At 35.2% G+C, this 19,954-nt stretch overlaps 1 protein-coding gene across 1 annotated transcript in view; it reads left to right on the top strand.

Moving 5' to 3' along the window:
- LOC144434293 (MAM and LDL-receptor class A domain-containing protein 2-like) overlaps positions 1 to 19,954 on the top strand; it is a 68,930-nt gene that overhangs the window by 27,356 nt on the left and 21,620 nt on the right. The window contains exons 52-82 of the mRNA XM_078122745.1: positions 146 to 271; positions 1,027 to 1,157; positions 1,619 to 1,703; positions 2,226 to 2,351; positions 2,657 to 2,958; positions 3,315 to 3,488; positions 4,073 to 4,310; positions 4,524 to 4,658; positions 4,855 to 5,120; positions 5,611 to 5,728; positions 6,050 to 6,190; positions 7,035 to 7,294; positions 8,052 to 8,145; positions 8,351 to 8,488; positions 8,769 to 8,978; positions 9,447 to 9,599; positions 9,853 to 9,996; positions 10,250 to 10,384; positions 10,889 to 11,025; positions 11,434 to 11,524; positions 11,959 to 12,075; positions 12,683 to 12,823; positions 13,302 to 13,570; positions 14,582 to 14,804; positions 15,311 to 15,472; positions 16,417 to 16,520; positions 17,192 to 17,356; positions 17,940 to 18,069; positions 18,483 to 18,614; positions 19,085 to 19,228; positions 19,641 to 19,903. Coding sequence (XP_077978871.1) covers positions 146 to 271; positions 1,027 to 1,157; positions 1,619 to 1,703; positions 2,226 to 2,351; positions 2,657 to 2,958; positions 3,315 to 3,488; positions 4,073 to 4,310; positions 4,524 to 4,658; positions 4,855 to 5,120; positions 5,611 to 5,728; positions 6,050 to 6,190; positions 7,035 to 7,294; positions 8,052 to 8,145; positions 8,351 to 8,488; positions 8,769 to 8,978; positions 9,447 to 9,599; positions 9,853 to 9,996; positions 10,250 to 10,384; positions 10,889 to 11,025; positions 11,434 to 11,524; positions 11,959 to 12,075; positions 12,683 to 12,823; positions 13,302 to 13,570; positions 14,582 to 14,804; positions 15,311 to 15,472; positions 16,417 to 16,520; positions 17,192 to 17,356; positions 17,940 to 18,069; positions 18,483 to 18,614; positions 19,085 to 19,228; positions 19,641 to 19,903 — 5,054 coding nt within the window. The remainder of the gene's footprint in view (positions 1 to 145; positions 272 to 1,026; positions 1,158 to 1,618; positions 1,704 to 2,225; positions 2,352 to 2,656; positions 2,959 to 3,314; positions 3,489 to 4,072; positions 4,311 to 4,523; positions 4,659 to 4,854; positions 5,121 to 5,610; positions 5,729 to 6,049; positions 6,191 to 7,034; positions 7,295 to 8,051; positions 8,146 to 8,350; positions 8,489 to 8,768; positions 8,979 to 9,446; positions 9,600 to 9,852; positions 9,997 to 10,249; positions 10,385 to 10,888; positions 11,026 to 11,433; positions 11,525 to 11,958; positions 12,076 to 12,682; positions 12,824 to 13,301; positions 13,571 to 14,581; positions 14,805 to 15,310; positions 15,473 to 16,416; positions 16,521 to 17,191; positions 17,357 to 17,939; positions 18,070 to 18,482; positions 18,615 to 19,084; positions 19,229 to 19,640; positions 19,904 to 19,954) is intronic.

Raw genomic sequence — 19,954 nt, forward strand, 5'->3', positions numbered from 1 at the left:
GTCAGAGAACTCCAACTAGAATTATGGGGACGTGTTGACTCCTACATATGTCATGTTTTCTCAAATTCATATCATTTTTTAGAAAACATTTGTGTTCATTCATCCCATGACATATCCATATATGCTATGTGTTTTGTTCCTATAGGCTACTATATGGCAGTTGAAGCACAGGATGGTAATGCTCTGAGCAGAGCTGCACTTCAAAGTCCTTTGTTGAAAGAAACTGGTGCTCACTGTGAGATAGAATTCTGGTACCACATGTATGGAGAAAGTAAGAATGTTTTCTGGTACTGAATCTACACACCCAGCCTTTTGCAACTCAGTGATGTCATAATCATTGAAATCACTGTACATAATACTATCGGTCCTGTCTGTGACTTTGTGTTTGACACTGTGCAATCACATCCCTGAGTAACTTATATGTCAATAACGATTGTATGTTCATGAGTTTAGAAGACAAATATCTTGATTGGCCTAAATACCTGTGGCTGTTGCTTTAGCGGGGATAGTCAACAAGACCCCAGTTATTGTGTCACAGCACCATATAGTTATCTGGTTTGGTATTGTTTTGTGACTATTCCTGCTCAGTGGCCATTGGTATGACAGAAAATCTCATGAGAAGTAGCCTGCATATGACAGGAATCAGAAAATTGCCACAAGTGAAATTTTGCTCTGCTGATTCCTCTAGTATACACCTTGCTTTAGATACCATTATTGTCTGGGGGCAACCTCATCATCTTCAAAACAGTATCTTTCTTTTAATGTTGTTGTGGTGTATGTCTTCAGTGAAGGCTTGTTTTCCTTCAAAATATGGTCTTTGTTTTATTGTTGTTCAGAGACAACATTTGTCTGGTTATGTTAATAGCATCAATTAGATACAGAATCAAATTATATTGAATGCAGTACATGTTGAAGAATGTGAATACCGTACAGAATGAATCACCCACATGTGGCCAATATAGAATTCCTTATTCTTAACTGTAGTATACATACTTATCCATGTTAATGTATTCATTTGATCTACAGACATTGGTTTCTTAAATGTTCATATCGCTAGAAGCGGTGTCTTGTCTCGTTTCTGGCATCTCCAAGGAAACCAAGGAGATGAATGGAGGAGAGGAGTGGTTGGACTTGGACGACTCAATTCTGTTTTCTTGGTGAGAATATTTACTGCTATAGAATAACTTGACTCTATTTAATAGATATACAAGTAGTCAAAATAACTTACCTTGCTAAAATCAAGTTTACAATTAATAACTTTCCACCTTATTATTATCATTTTGCTGTAGTACCCTCTATTCAGTGACTATCGCTTTATGGTCATGTGACATCACATGTTTGTAGATTGGTAGTCTTGGTTACCCAGACTCACCACTGGGGCTCCCTTTCTGAATATCCATGAAGAAGCTTGGTAGTGAGTTTCTCACAATTGTAGATTTTTCAAACAAGTAAAAATGTTATAATTGCATTTAATCTATTGCACACTTATTGAAAATAATTGGTATAATTGTAAAGATGGTCGCAGACAGCAGCCCTAGACTTTGTAAGAGTTAGCTGCAAAGAGTGAGTAAAAACATGTAGTGATTACCTGTATTTGTATGTGATTGTATTCATACAGATAAGGTTTGATGCATCAAGGAGCTTTGATAGGTATGGTGATGTTGCTATTGATGATGTAGAGATGATCAATTGTCAAATGCCAGGTTAGTATCCCCCTCAATATTTTGTCAAATGCCAGGTTAGCATCCCCTCTCCCTAATATTTTGTCATATTAATTTAATGTGTATAGTGATCTTGCTGTTGATGATGATTGATGAAATCATGCTGCTGTCAAATGCAAGATGAATATCGGCATTTTAATTAGCACAAACCCTAGTACGCCACATATTATTACATAAGTTGTGTTTTTCCTGTTGTCACTCTTTCATGCTAATCCTATTATACTGGTAGCCCATAGTATTTAAGACTGGTATGATGTAGTGATCAATTCTGACACTGTAAGTTGACTTGTGCATGATAAGATGTTATGAATTTCCTTGATTATGGAGATGGTAACAATTTAATAGTAATAACTGTATTTAAAAGTATCACACACACACACACACACACACACACACACACACACACACACACACACACACACACACACACACACACACACACACACACACACACACACACAAGAAGACAAGGTATAAAGTAATATTTTGTTTTGATCATTGTAGAAATAAAGGAGCAATGTGATATAGATGAAATTCAATGTGACCGTGGAAGCTGTGTACAACAGTATCAGATTTGTGATGGAACAGATGATTGTGGTGATGCATCAGATGAATCCCCTGAAGCTTGTGGTATGTAACCTGACATGTATACTGAGGCCCTTAATACTTTGAAATAAATTGAGTATTAAAACTGATATCCAGTAATTCTGAACATCAAATCTTACAATTGCTTTTTAGTGTACATCACAGCTGTACTTGATGTAGACACGTGGCATTGTGAGATTTGTACCTGACTTCATCTTCAGTGCCTGTAATCCAGCAGTTCTACATGAGGGTGTTTCATTGTTGATTAAAACTTAAGTGGTTTTAACTTGATAATGAAAGATATAAAGTTTTCTATGACAGTGACATCTGGACTACATTTCATTTTGTAGATGGGTATTCTGGATGTTTCTTTGAGAACCTTTCTGTCAATGATGGATGGTGTGAACTACAACGTATCTATTATAATGCTAATCCACCTCAACCAGACTCACACTTGGCAACATTTGATTGGTGGTTAGAGGATGGAGAACAAGGACTGATTGGTTCATTTACTGGGCCAGGACGTGATCATACAACGGGTACTGCCATTGGTCATTATGTGTATGCAGACAGTCGTATTCCACGCAGAGCTGGAGATGTGGCATTGTTTAGGAGTCAAAATTATGTACCTGTAACCAATACAGACTGCCATGTAAGCTATTCACATGTTTCTTTCAACTTAACACATATGGTATAAATTTTTAATTTTGCTACATGCAGCTTATTGTGACAGCTCTGGTACTCATAGCCAACAAGATAAAAGTGACAAACTCACAAACTCTTAGACTATTAGCTCATGATTTTTTGTTCAGCTTCACATTATCAAAACATTAACTTTGTTGAAGTTTGTTCTTGCCCATCCTAATAGCACATTCACCAAATATTGCTTGTGAGTCACATTGCACCTTTTCCAAGTGACATACAGGCTTTGTAAAAGTTTGCTTGTTTCTACTGTTATGCATGTTTTACCAATTTTAATAAATTTCCCTTCTTTAATTTAATTTGCAGTTGAGATTCTATTATCATATGATGGGACAAGCTATGGGAACATTAAACATCTATGTACGTACTTATGAAGGTACTATAGATGAAAATGACCTTGTATGGACAAGAAGTGGTAACCATGGTGATATGTGGATCAGAGAAGAAATTGTGATTGACCAGGCATCAGAAAATTGGCAGGTAAGTCAAGAGATGTAATAACTGTGTAATGTAGTATCGTGTCTTATAGCTCAAAGTATATGTAGCATAAATTGTAAGTTTTGGTGAAAAGTAGCTATGTCAACACTCGAATGGTGTTTTTGCTGAGTTGTCATAATGTTAGCAATAGACCCTGTATATCAGATAGGTGAGAGATAGTATATAAACTTAACATAGATTTTATAGGGTATGGCATAATTTCATAGCTTTGATGTGTAGCAATAGAGTGCATGATATCATAAGTATGTTTACATGATTTGATGTATAAAGACCTTATAAAAAACATGGGTGTATAGTTGGGTTGGGTATTTGATAAAAGCAGGCAGTAATAGATGACCAAGGAGATATGAGGGACAGAAGTCCTTGATTGGAAAATATGTGTCTTGTAAAAAAAATCTATTCTTTTGAGAATCTGCATGCACTTGCTTGATGTTAATACATGTACAAGGATGTATTAAGTCAAATGCTAGTACTCAATCAATCAATCACATAATCAGTTGGTATAGTGTAGTATACTTGTATACACTGGAAACTCTTACAATACTACATATTTATTTGATATCTAGATCCTATTTGAGGCCATTGTTGGATCTGGTCTCAGAGGATACATTGCCCTTGATGACATCACATTTACACCTGACTGTGTGGTAACCACTGAACCACTACCAGTATATATAGCACCAACACCCACACCAACTCCATGTGATCCAGACTTCTACTGTGATAATGGTGTCTGTGTGGATATGTCCAAAGTTTGTGATTTCTCTGACGACTGTGGAGACAACTCAGATGAAGCAGTCTGTGGTATGTGTTCTTTATATGTCAACTTTTATATTATAAATTGGTTAAAATTTTTTGTAAGAGAAGTAATTTGATAAAACCAGTGTATGTGTCTCTCCAGAGCCAAGTGAAAACTATGAGAAAGAAATTCTCAACATCAAGGCATTTATTCATGATCTAATACTGTTGATCATATTTTAACTGCATTTATGAACTTTTTCTTTTTCTTTTGAAAAGGTACATGTGACTTTGAAGATGGCCAGTGTGGTTGGTTTGATAACAGCAATGGTGTCTATAGATGGGAACATTTCCAAGCTGGAAGCTCAGGCTCTATTTATGCCCCAGTCACTGATGCAGCTGGTAGAGATGAAGGTATGATAGATCAAAGTCTCTTTAAGCTGCTGTCACTGATGCAGCTGGTAGCAATGAAGATATGATGGCTCAGAGTTTATTTATGTTGCAGTCACTGAGGCATCTGGTAGAGTTAGAGATGGAGGTAAAATAGTTCTGAGTCTATGTTGTAGTCACCTGTTTCTAAATTTTAACTTCCTTGATATCTTTACTTCAGGTCACTACATGTTGGTAGAAAGTGAGAACTCTGTTTTCTATCTTGGTGCATTCTTGGAATCTCCAGTACTTGGAGCTATGGGTTCTGCCTGTGAGATGGATTTCTGGTATCATTTACATGGACAGGACACTGGATCGATCTTTGTGTATCTGCAAAATGCAACAACGTTTCAAGACCTTGCCTTGTTGTTTACTGTGACTGGTGACCAAGGCAATCAATGGCACCAAGCTAGGATAATGCTAGGCGGACACAGTGCAGGTTACAGGGTTGGTATATAACATAATGCTAGGTGGACACAGTACAGGTTACAGGGTTGGTATATAACATAATGCTAGGTGGACACAGTTCAGGTTACAGGGTTGGTATATTACATAATGCTGGGTGGACACAGTACAGGTTACAGGGTTGGTATATAACATAATGCTAGGTGGACACAATGCAGGTTACAGGGTTGGTATATAACATAATGCTAGGTGGACACAATGCAGGTTACAGGGTTGGTATATAACATAATGCTAGGTGGACACAATGCAGGTTACAGGGTTGGTATATAACATAATGCTAGGTGGACACAGTACAGGTTACAGTGATATTATAATATGTAACTCACTTTTATAGCACATTGGATTCTCAGCCAATTTAAAATGCATATGTCAGTGTCAACCACATTTCTCCTCTTAAACGTCAAGTTGTCTAATAGTTAATTTTCTCAAATTAATTTGTGACATTCATTTGATTAAATCTGATAAATTTCAGATTGATATTGAGTCATACCCTGTACTTGGTACTATTACTGGTGATGCCAATGATGCTGCAATAGATGAGATTGAATTTATCAACTGTCATCCAGGGGATGTTCCACCTCATGCAGATGGTAGGCTTTTGATATGATATGGTTTAATGAATCAACATTTGTTTTGAGTGTGTATTTTTTGTAAGAGTAGCAATGTATTTTGAAACTACTGTCAACTGTTGTCTTTTGAACTAGTTTTAGAAGCTTTGATTGTTGTACTTTAACCGTAAATCATTCTATAAAATATCAGTCATGATAGACAAGGGTAATGATGACTACAATTGTCTAATTATGTGTGTATGTTATAGTACAATGAACCCAATCATAGGAACTATTCTATGTGTTTGATAGACTTGGTTGAACCATTCATGACAACTGTTCTATGCATTATGTTTGTTACAGAGTTGACATGTGATTTTGAAGATGGTTGGTGTGGATGGATGCAGGCTCCTGCTACGACAGATGAATTTGACTGGAATCGTGGAGGTGCTGGAACAGCATCTCCAGAGACTGGACCTGGATATGATCACACCTATTATAAGGGTTAGTTGGGATTATAGATAATAAGTTTTGAACTAAAGTTAACAAGTCAATTTGCTATAGAGAAGTAGCTTAAAGGAATAGAGTGTGAACTTTGAAAACAATACATAAAAAATGTGCTTATTAAATGTTTGGGGAATTAATTTTCCCCAAGTCTGAAAAATTTGCTAGAACAGTATATATAGTTACTTTGGAATGTAAACTAGAAGTGACTGTGATGTTTCAATCCATCTACTATGAACCTTGATCACGGAATTATTTATTTATCAATGTTAATGTCTCTCACTGTTGTGGTTACTTCGATAATCACTGTGTTCACTAGTAGCAAGCCATTAACATGTGCTAAGTGTTATACATACATAGCAAGCCATTAACATATGCCAGTGTTATTCATACATAGCAAACCATTAAACATATACCAGTTTCATACATGCATGCATAGCAAAGGAGCATCCACAACAGTGACTCTTCTGAATCAGTTTAATTTGATTTTCTACCTGAACCGGAGTGTACTCAATGACATTAAAATGACATCATTTAGTGTACAAATAATACTGTTTAACACCCCCTCATCCTTCTCAGTCGTAGTTTTATAGATGTAATGTCAAAATAAGGTGAGCTCATTAAGTACATATTCACAATTAGCAAATATCTAAGAACAATCGCAATAAAAATCATGGTAGTACACTCATAGTACCTACCGGGTACACCCACAGTGGAGATTCTATGTAGTACTGTGTCTTTATCAAAGACTGGAGCACTTTGTTAGTTTTACTAATAAACCCAAGGACATCAACTCCAAGATGTAAAATTGATTTTGAAATCGTGTTTAAACTTTGTCCATCAGGTACCTATATCTACATCAATACAGCTAAGCCCTCAGAAGGTGATACTGCCAGAATAACAATCTACCCACAGACAGCAACATATGAACAGGAATACTGTGTCAAATTCTGGTACCACATGTATGGACCACATGTATACAGACTTAACATGTACACACAGCGTTTGGGCTTCCCAGAACTCCTACGATGGACACGTTACTATACACAGGGCAACTTGTATATGGAAGCACATCGTACTTTCAGTTTTGATGGTCAGTGGCAGGTAAGTCCTACTACATTGTTTATATGTATTTACAGCTGTGGACATCCAAGTGTGGGAATCCCCTTGCGTAACTAGTCTGACTACATTGATCGTATAAGGTAGATTTCAGTTAGTAAATGACAAGTGGTGTTCTACGATATACACGATTGAATACTTTATTCCTGATCCCATGAACATCAAAGTCACTTTTAGTACACATGCCTTGTTGAATAACCAAGATTTTATACAAACTAAGTAGTATAGCTGTGACTTTAGAAGATGTCCCTATCCCACTTTCATGATGTACTTTCAATGATTACATAAAACTAATTATTCACTGTATGAGAGCTGACTGGGGACGACCTTGGCTTTAAAACTACTTTTAAAAGGAATTGGTGTCCTATTGTTTTGAAAACATTGTGTCAAGTTTTATGAATAAAATCTATCTATACAATCAATTTAGTTGAACTAGTTAACAAAGGCAATCAATCCACTTGCCTGTCCACAGCTGTATATTAACATTAATGTGCTACAAGTCATCAAACTTTGTTAGTAGGATTAATTGTATTTCTATATTTAAAAGCATTTATTTACTGAGTTGAGAATGTGAAACTAAAAATATGATACCCTTGTTGTTCTACCAAAACCAAGTTGTTAAAAACCTACCATGTTCTATTGATGGTTACAGTACTATAATCTGATTAAATTTTTTCCATAGTTTTGTACATCAAGATAGTGCATTGTTTTTACAAACGACTGTGTCTTTTATTTACCTCAGATTTACTTTGAAGCAGTAATGGGTAAACCAAGTGGTGGAACTGTAGCAATAGATGACATTGAGGTCACAGAAGGTCAATGTGACAGATCAACAGGTTAGTATGATGAATGAAAACACAACAACGTACATCCTTTGTACCTGCATACACTCAAATAAAAAAGTAGTACCGGTACTATTTGACTATAAATTAAGATCAATATCTGATTATTTATAATTATTCATTATCTACTCTACTATCTATTACCTGTCATCTTTTGATCATCCTCATTCAACATCTTATTCAATTTGTTTATCTACAGTTGAGTGTGACTTTGAGATTGATTTCTGTTACTGGACACAAGAAGAGGACGATGATTTTGACTGGTGGCGTGGTAGTGATGGATCACCCTCTAGGGGTACTGGACCAGAATATGATCACACCACAGGCACAGCTGATGGTCAGTAAAAATTAGTTCAAATCTTGCTCAAAGACCCATAAATGTAAATGAAATGGTATTGATATGTAGCATACCAGCCAAAATCACTTTTTTACAAGCAGCCACTTGTTCATAGCATCGTCCCTCCATAATCTTACAAAACTTTTTGTGAACACAACCCCTATCAAATCCAGAAAGATTTAATGTACGTAAACTTAGATTATCCGAAATAATTCCTAAGAAAATGACTTAATAGTGTTATAACTTGACTAACTTTTATATTGTATTGTTTATTTTTAAGGAACATTTGCCTTCATTGAGACGTCATCCATCCTACCATTCCCGGGAAGAGAGGGTGAGAAAGCTATCATAGACAGTATGGTTATACCAGGTGGTAGTACTGACTGCTTTCAATTCTGGTATCACATGTATGGTGTAGATATTGGTCAACTCAATATTTATATCAAAGATGTGGCAAGCGGTGCTAGGGATATTATTTGGAGTAAATCAAGTAAGTATGGTTAGAAATTTCCATCAAAATGACAAAATTGCCATTATTGTGCTAATTAATTTGTAGTGACAGAGCTTGTTCTGGCTGTAATCAAAATGCTGCCATTTATTAAAGGGACACAATCTGTAGCTTAAATAGATATTTGGGATTACTTTAATAGTTATATTTTGAAGCCTTCTTATATTATTGCAACCAATAAAACACATTGAATTATATCCATTACTCGTACAGGAAGAGCTCTGATCAGTTTTATGACAAGATAAATTACATTATGGCATCATTTGTGGGTTACCAAAATATTTGAAAAGACTGAATTAAAGTCATGGTTACTTTATGTATTTATGGTTACTTTATGTATTTATGTACACTCAGTCACTTTTATAATGCTGTGTCAATACTGATTTATTCCTCTTGTTGAAATTTAGTTACAAACTTTATTATAATTCTCTCACCATTTGACATGTTCAGGTGCACAGGGTAATCGATGGCATTTTGGACAAGTGACAGTGTTTGCTGAATCTGATTATCAAATATCCGTTGAAGGTGTATGTGGCACAGATTCTAAAGGAGATATAGCCATTGATGATGTCAACTTTATAGTTGGTGCCTGCCCTGATCCAGGTTAGTATATTATATTAGTCCTCTAATTGCTTCGTTCAAATGAAGACTTTGTTTTATTTTTAATACTGGACATTTCCTGGAAATTTCTTTTCCGTTATTGATAATTCTTCGTGTTAGTTAATGGTAAGGTCTTGATATGTTGAATTTAAAGTGATGTAGGGTGATATATCAAAATCCAGACCCCTGTAAATGTTGGATAATGTTAACAGTAATGAAACATTTACACTTTGTCTATGTTTTCTAAATATTTCAGGTTTTTGTGACTTTGAAACCAATATGTGTGGATGGCAAAATGTACCAGATACTCTTGATGATTTTGATTGGATGTGGAACTCAGGTCAAAACCCTACTGCCTTCAGAGGTCCACTCAATGACCACACTACAGGTTCTATTTATGGTAAGTCAACAAGCTAGTGCCTTCAGAGGTCCACTTAATGACCACACTACAGGTTCTATTTATGGTATTAAAGTCAACAAGCTAGTGCCTTCAGAGGTCCACTCAATGACCACACTACAGGTTGAAATCAAGAACTTTCTCCGCTGTGTCACTTGAACTCCTCCATTGGTGTTTATCTTCATTCACTAACTTAACAAGGTGATGATGACGATACTTGTTTAAATATTTTCCTTTTTATTTTTCTCCATATCAGGATGGTACCTGTTTGTAGATACAGCCCAGTCTGGTAAATTTGGTCAGAGAGGTGATCTTGTCAGTGAACACTTTGAAGCAACAACACAATCCTGTCTTGAATTCTACTATGAAATGAGTGGAGAGGATGTAGAAGGTATGTTGTAATCACTTGGGCTGTTTGTAGTGTAAGTTTTATCCTGCTAACCATACCTAGTGTTTTTGTTCATTTTATAAACCATACCTCGTTTAATAACCATGTTTGTAAGCATGAAAAGTTATACATATGATCACCTCATAATTAGGATACTGTAAGGTAAACCTCATTTAGAATTCATATTGTGTACATTAAATTTTTTATTCGAAAAGTAATCAACAAAGGTAGTTTTAAACAGTTGAAATTTTCATCACATGGCACTGGACAGGAGGTATTGTTGTTGTTCCCTGGCTTTGGAATTGATATCCATTCAACACTGATCTACAGCATGGCACACTTCGGTACACATAATCATGCTAATTAGTTTTAAAAGATTAATCAATTCAATCTTTTTTATAGCAGCTGGTGACCTCAAAGGTTTTGTTATTGATCTACAGCATTGTACACTGTGATACACTTTAAAATCCTAACCTGTTAAGGTTTATTAAATCACTTTTTTGATAGCCACTGGTGACCTCAACGTCTTCTTGATTGAGAGTGAAAATCCAGAAAACAGACAGATGATATTTGCAAGATATGGAGCTCAAAAAGCAGGTTGGATCCTAGGAGAAGTAAACATAACAAGTCAAGTTGAATTCCAGGTATTAAACTAGCGTCTCTATTTTAATTTTATGCCATTTCAGATTATGAAATTGTCATGTATAGTATCTTTGCACTACATGTAGCTCTAATTTTACCATCAAATCAAAACTTGTATTAAAAAGCTGGCATGCGTTTTGGACCTAGATCCTTTTACAATCTTTAAGCGATTGTTTTATTTATTTTAAGGATATGCTATTTGCTGTTTGTCTATCTAAAACTGTCTAACTGAAAGTCCTACTACGACATGCAGCATTGAGTAGCAATGAATTTTATCTCAACTTTAGACTGTAAGATATGTCATGTTGTTCTGCCCTCATCAACTAAAGGGGCTGACCAATGTGTGAGGGCGCCCTGTCCTCGGTGTACCTTATAACTACAACTGAGTGAACTCATTACTTCCATTACAGATTGTCTTTGAAGGCCATGTTGGATTCCCAAGTACCCTTGGTTATATTGCCTTGGATGATATTGCAATGAGGACTGGCGAATTCTGTTCTCGTAAGTAGTAAATGTGTCATTAACACAAAATAGATCAACTTGTAACAATAATTAAGAATTCAGAATTATCAGTTATTCATGGAATGATGGTACTTTGTTTATGACTGTTGAGTTAACTCTAATACATAGCTGTAAGTTTTTTTCCACAATTAATGACTATCATGTTTGATATTATTCAATAATCACATATTAATGAAACTTGAAAATTTTCATCAGATAAATATTTACTTGTTTCCCAAAAGAAAGGACTTGACATTGATGAATTGAATTGTTAACATAATTTGTAACCATATTGTACATTAGGTAATGATGAAATATATCAAATTCAGGTTTGTGTAGAATGAAGACTCTTAGAACCAGTTGTACACAGTTGATTTCAGTAAACAGAATATCACAATTTACACAGTATGTATGTATGATTATTTGTCATTCAGCACAAGAACAGTGTGCACCTGATGAATTCCGGTGTCTGGATGATAGCTGTATTCCAGAAAGAGATGTGTGTAACTTTAGACAGGATTGTCCCGATGGAAGCGATGAAGCTGAGTGTCGTAAGTAAACTATAATCTGTAAAGTTAAATATTACCTGTAGCTGAATGTTTTCAAGTATAATGTATGATAAAGTTAAACACTGCCTGTCAGTGTGAGTTGAAATGGAAACAGAAACTCTGGTGGTAATACTTCTAAATGAAATTTTAAATCATAATTAATTTTAATTAATTTCAAATTGAAAGTCTGTATAAAAATGTCAAAATCACAATTTATAAGAAAGTAAAACATTACCTGTAAATGTGTGTTGAAATGGAAACAAACTCTGGTGGTAATACCAGCCACACAAGTTCTAAGTGAAATTTAAAATCATAATCACTTTCAAATTGAAAGTCTGTATAGTGATATCAAAATCATAATTTGTGTTGGGTGTTTTCTCTCAAGTTTATGAAAAGTGCCTTTTTATTAGCAGATAGTAGTCATTGAATAATGCCATTCAAATGTCATAGATACTGACCAAATAACTGTACTTTTCATTCTAGTTATTGTGTTTATATTTGAAGATACCCCCTCCACTACAGTCTCCACTGTGTTTTGCATTCTGTCTGTTGTATGTACATTTGAAGACAGTCACCATGAAATGACTGTTATTTGTATTTTTCATCTTAGCTATTGTATGTACATTTGAAGACCCTAACTGTGGATGGTACAATGATCATAACGATGACTTTGACTGGACAATGAAAATTGGATCTGTACCTGAAGGTAGCACGTTGCCAGAAGAGGATTCTACTCTAGGAACATCAGAGGGTAAGTCACACCTTTGTGTGTGTATTATCCAAATTTTGTACTTAAGTGAATATTTTTTGTTCTGTCACTACTTTTATAGAGATCTCATGCTTTCAAATGCAGTCTGAAGAATCTAAATGTAGATCTAAACAATCCTAGCTTGCACTTGTACACAGTAGGGATGTAGATGTAGTCAAGTTGATATGTTGATTATTAGGTAGAAAAGAAACAATTGCAGCCATTTACATCATCAAGTCCATGTGTAAATTGTTTTCATTATAAGCCAGTTTTACTGCACTGTGAAAGAATAGCAATGCTTATCACTGTTCAGTGTGATTGGGCAAAGGATCCTGCTGTGTTTATTGTGTCTCTGTTATTGTTAGTTTAGAGTTGAAATTTGTCTATCTGTGTGTCAAAAACATAACGTCCCATAAGTGAAACACCAAGTGTATATCATTGTAGCTGTAACATTACTTTATCATTTTGTTGACACAACCAGGACACTACATATATGTTGAGACTGATGGTACAGAAAGAAAAGCAAGAATCTTAAGTCCACATTTCAACCAAGCTGGCAAGCATTGTCGTCTGGATTTCCATTATCACTTCTCTACAACACTGCCCATACTGCTGGATATTGGTACACTGCATGCCTATATTATATCTGGTAATTTCAGACAGCGTATTTGGTCTTTAGACAGTATGCTGTCTACTGATGTTTGGACAAACCAGTATGTACATGTACCCAGATGTGCTTCATCATTCCAGGTAACATGCAATAAAAATGATGATTTAAAATTTGTCTTTCAAAACCATGTTAAAGATCAACAATATGTATGTGAGAATGTCTTCTAAATTCAAACTCAGACCACTAATGAATTTAGCAGAATAATTTACCCAACCACAGTCCCTCTATCACCCAACTTTACGATTCTGATCTGAATGGCTTCCTTCTATTTACTTTTACGTTTAATGCAGAAATTGTAGCTTTGCTTCCAGTTAAACATCGGAACGAAAAAAAGTACAAACACTGAAGAAGTCTTCAAAATCACATCAAACGCTACAATTATTGCAGTTACTCATGCCCAAATATCGCGTTACTTTACGTGATAAAACGTAACATCGCAACTTCATACATAAACAACGGCCACTAATTAGGATTAAAAGATTATCGCTACAGCAAATAAGTGACAGCATCACATCAAGGGAAACGCCGCGTTTCTAGTCTGTCTAGTAGTGGTCTGAGATTCAAATAAGTTTTGTTGAGATTTGTCTGCCTACATTCTAGTATGTGTGGAGGGGAATACAGGACTACATGTAACTTTTTTTATAGTGACTGATTGGTTTTGACAAGCAGAAACAAACTAAAATTACTACAGACTGAACTATTATTTCATGATTTACCAGCTAGAAATTTTGCAGTTCCAAATACATGTGGTGAGCACAGTATGTGTGCTCTTTAATGAAAGACACATTGGTTATAGGTTAAAATAATGAAAATTAGGTGTTCTAGTGAATTACTACTATACAGTATATGAGATAAGGTGAATGCCAAATTTTGGTGAGTTATAAGAGATTGATGTGTGTTAAAGTCTAGAGGCATGTCAAATTGGCTTAAAGGTCATGCTATTAATGAGCTGTCAAAGAAAACGACATCATATGAAATTAATTTTAACATATCAAATTGTTGTGTCTGTCGTATCGAGCATATTGAAACTAACGTGACTGCCTTGGTCAGTCATGACTTTCAAGTTACTATCATCATGATTCTGTTGTCAGATTGCATTAGAAGCAGACATGAAATTTGTGCCAGAATTTTTAGAAGAGGGGCACATAGCTTTGGATGATATACAATTCATAAATTGTGAGTATGAAGAAGTGCCATCTAGTTGTGACGAGGACCAGACATGTAGTAGTGGCCATTGCTATACTGACTCAGAGACATGTGATCTACAACCTGACTGCTGTTTTGATCGTACTGATGAAAGTGAACCATCATGCGGTAGGTGCAAAAGTCTTATTACCTTAAATAGAATTGTAGGTGCGTTTATATAGAAATCATGTGAGAGCTTGGTCAAGACAGAATCTAATGTTTATTTGCATAGTCTGATGTTCATTTGCATAAACTAGGCCATTGGCCTTTTGTTTTGTTACAAGTCTAGACCTCAGAAACTTTACAGGTTCAAAGGTCGATTTAATAAAGTTATGTAATTTTGTACACAACACAACACAGTATGACATACTTAAAAAATTATACAAATACAAAAAAAATATTTACTATACACTGTTATTTTCCTTGTGGCTTATTTGGCAAGGCTAATGATTTCCAATCTGTTGCTTGTTTTCATAAGTTTTATGAAATAACAAGTTTATATTTATAAAAGTACACTACACAAAAGATACACACCAAATACAAGGGGAGGTTATTTTAGCATGTAGTATTCCATGTACGAATGTGATAAATGATAAATTGATTTTATTTTTATAATTATTTTTTTGTTTGGACAGCTGGTCATGAAATATGCAACTTTGAGGATGAGAGCTATAATGGTGGTTGGTGTACATGGGAACAGATGACAAGAGATAATTTTGATTGGACTAGACAAAATGGCGCATCATCAGACTTGAACACTGGCCCATCATATGACCACACAACATTCAGTGATTTGGGTAGGCTCAAGCTATATGAATATGATATTCAGTGAGCTAGGTAGGCTCAATCTATATGAACATGATATTCAGTGAGCTAGGTAGGCTAAATATATATGACCATGATATGCAGTGAGCTAGGCTCAATCTATACGAACATGATATTCAGTGAGCTAGGTAGGCTCAATCTATATGAACATGGTATTCAGTGAGCTAGGTAGGCTCAATCTATATGAACATGGTATTCAGTGATTTGGGTAGGCTCAATCTATATGAACATGATATTCAGTGAGCTAGGTAGGCTCAATCTATATGAACATGGTATTCAGTGAGCTAAGTAGGCTCAATCTATATGAACATGGTATTCAGTGAGCTAGGTAGGCTCAATCTATATGAACATGATATTCAGTAAGCTAGGTAAGGCCAGGCCGCCTAACAAAAAAAAATGTGTGGTTCAGGTTAGCCGACCCCACCTAGTTTTTCATGCCAACCCTAAACTTTTTTTAGTTTGAGAGAAAAAAGAATAAAATCGCAAAAATGTGAAGTCTAGCCAGAAATAGTAAATGCTGAAACTGACATCAACTAAAAAAGACAATGTAAAACTGTTCTTCCAATCTGTAATGGCTGTACATCTGATGGGAAGAAACCAATAACACAGAGACCATATGGAAAACAACGGAAAACTACCTGAACTAGACACTATCACATGAAAAATAAAATATTATGGAATAAAATAAAAAATCTACTTACACCATCTAGTCTAAAATGGAGTGTAATCGGAACCACACAATAATTTTTATTAGGCCTAAGCTAAATCTATATTGGTACACACAACATTCAGTGAGCTAGGTAGCTAATATTTTCCACACACTTTCTAAAGATAGCCAAACCTTTGATGAACCTATGCAAGCAAACTACCCACAGTATTCATTTGATTTGACCATTAATCTTGACTTGTTTTACAGGTTACTATATCTTCATAGACACGTCTGATTTCTTCCTAACTGGTAGCAAAGCTCAGATTGCTAGTCATCCACTAGAACCTGTAGATGGTACAGCAGGATGTTATGTAAGCTATATATGACAGCTTTACTTCAGTCTCTGTTATTTTCATACACTGCATTCAATTTGTATACAGTACCTGTAGAAAGACAATCCTTTTTCTAATCTACAGTCAAGTACAGACATTTTTTCAAAGTAGTGCCATTTAGTATCAATAATTATACAAAGTGTCCAGCTAGTGATAAAACTTGTCTATCTACAATTTGCCATCTTATCACAATCTTTTCAAACTACAGTACCCATCTTACTTACTGCAGTTTTTCACCTATTTGTACAACTCCATACATTGTTTGCATATAGGGGCGGTGAATTTACTTCTTCATTGATGATCCTGTGTATTGTGTAGATTCAAATTTCATGACATTACATCACGTGAGGGCATTGTCGTTATAATTGTTCATCACATTCTATAACATTCATCCTCACTTGAGGGCGCTGTTTGTCTGATTTTCATGTTTCATGACATTACATGACTTGAGGGCGCTGTTTGCCTGATTGATTATCATGTTTCATGACAGCAATTAACTTGAGGAACTGTTTGTCTGATTGACTCATGTTTCATGACAGCAAATAACTTGAGGGCACTGTTTGAATGATTGATTGTGTCACACACCATTACATTACATCCCTTGAGAGTGCTGTTTCAATTATTGATGTTTCAATATACTTTGTACACAGATAAGATTCTACTACCATATATACGGTTTGACAATTGGTGAACTCAATGTGTATACATGGACAGAACGAGAAGGTGCTTTGACTTTGTTGTGGACCCGGAGTGGTAATCAGGGCGACAGATGGCATCGGCATGAAGTACATTTAAGTTCCACACTTCCATTTGAGGTAAGTTCAGATATTGCCATGTAATGACCAAATCATCATTAACAACAAATATTTTCATTATTACTTGAAGAGAATATCTTTACAAAATGACATTCATCATATATTTCAAATGAATTTAAAGTAACTGAGTGTGTACATTTTACTTTAGAAATGCAGTTAATGAAAGCACTCATGAAAATAAAACATAGAAAAAAAAGGGAAAATTTTTACTGTCAACTGATTGCATTACACCACACCACATCATTGCTTTGATATTGTACCAGTATATGGTAGGAGTCACCTCGTCTTATAACTTATCACTGAATACTAAGCCCCTAGTCAGCATAGTCAAGAGAAGGATATATGAATGGCTCACATATGGTAGCCTGACAACTTCAGGAAACTATAGTGTACAATTCATTCAAGTCGAAAGTAAGCACATGGTTAAATCATGTCTATGAAAGGAAGAGTTTCCAGTCATATTAAAGAAGTGTATACTATGTGTTGAACAAAGACAAAAGACAACAGATACATGGATGCTATAATTATATACATTATATGGGTTATTGGTTGCACATATTATGCATTTGTCGTCTCTGAATAGGTTGTTATTGAAGCTGTTGAGGGTGAACTTGTATTTGGAGACATAGCCATTGATGACATTACATTTACCCCTTCCTGTATACCATATGATGGAGAGCTTCCAATTGCACCAACCAGTGAACCTCGTTCAAGTATGTGTCAACCAATCAATGTTAATTCAATTTCTCAACACTATGAGTCCTGTCTACTCATGTTAGAGCAGAATAGATGAAATTGTTAATTGTATTCAAGGCTATGATATGAATATGTCGCAGTATTTCTGACAATTGTCAAAATTGATGGTTAGAAGTTTTAGAAGTAACTTGTGGTCATACGAATACAGCTTGAAAAATGTGATGTCACCCAAAACAAAAAATTATGAAAAATTCTTTTTTGCTCTCTGTTAAAAAAGTGTGAATTTTGTCACTGCAGATTTAATAGTTTTACTGTTGGTCTCATGAAGAAGGCAAGTCAGTGAAGTAATGCTGTAAATGTTATATTTTTCATACAGCAGGAGATACCAGTTGTATACCTATTCTGTGAATGTTATATTTTTCCCACACAGCAAGAGATACCAGTTGTTTACCTATTCCCGGCATTCCTCTCTATCAGTGTCGGGATGGTACATGTATTCCAGAGAGTTACGTCTGTGATTTCAAATTCCAGTGTCCAGATGGATCAGATGAAGAAACTTGTCGTAAGTTGACTTTCAAGTTGTTCTTTTTTCATCTAGGGGGGGACAAGATGGTCAAGGTAGAAAAATACATTTACTATACTCAGATTTTTTATATGATGTAGACTGATTTTTGGTAAGTGTGATTATTCAGATTAAATGATTTTATGGAAATGTATTATTATTTGGTATAGAAAAAAATTAATGTGATGTCAAATATGATTATTAAGTTATTTTGCATCTGATATGTTTGGGTATTTTTTAAACTATTTAAAATGTGCTAAGGAATTAGTTGTAATTACAGAATAATACACTTTTAAATTAGTCTTGTATATATTAACATAGTAAGGGCCTTGGAAATAAATGTGTTCAAGAAAACTCAATCCCATTCTCAGTTCAAATCAAGGACAAAGTTGACAGCATATGTAGACTATTTGCAGTGGTGTGCATGTGTTTTTATTTTTTAAAAGCTAAATATTAAATTATACCTACAGCTCCTATGTGTGATTTTGAGACCAATGACTGTGGTTGGAAGGAACAACGGGTTGATAACTATGACTGGGTGCGGTCCAACTACAACGGAGCTAGACCTGGTAGTAATGCACCAGAGTTTGACCACACTATAGGGGATACCACAGGTAAGGTCCAGTTCCAATGGTGCTAGACTTGGTAGCAATGCACACTGTCCAGAGTTTGACCACTCTATAGGTGATACCACAGGTATCATACTACCATTTCAAGATCTCAATGTCGGTTAGACTGAAATATTCATCAATGTTGGCAAGCTTACTAACCATTATTTTTTAATGAATGAATGGCATGTACACATTGACTAGTCTTTCAGTCTATGTTACTAACAACGCAGACTAAGCATACCAAGTTAAAATTTTACTTTGTACATGTACATGGAATGTAATACCAATCAAGGACATATGCAATGTATAATTTAATGTGATAATATTCTCATTAATACAGTCATAAAAAACATTAAGCGAAGTAATAATAAAACAAGCCAAAACTGATGATTCTTTGCTTTCTTTGTATACCTAGGTTACTACATGTACATTGATTTGAATGGTGCAGAGACAGGAAACCAACTAGCTGAAATGAAGAGTGCCCAGTATGGACAAACTGCTAATAACTGTACACTTGAATTCTGGTACTACTTCGACGGTTCATTCACTGGATTTATGACTTTGCATATGATAGATGAGGATGGCAGAGAAACAGAGATGTGGAGAATCAACTTTGGACGTGGACCTCTGTGGATTTGGGATATTGTGGGATTTCATCGACGAACATCAACATTTGAGGTAAACAAACAAACAAACAAACAAACAAACAAGCAAGTTTGTTATTGAATA

Source organism: Glandiceps talaboti, chromosome 4 (genome assembly GCF_964340395.1).
Source record: "Glandiceps talaboti chromosome 4, keGlaTala1.1, whole genome shotgun sequence".
Taxonomy (NCBI): Eukaryota; Metazoa; Hemichordata; class Enteropneusta; family Spengelidae; genus Glandiceps; species Glandiceps talaboti.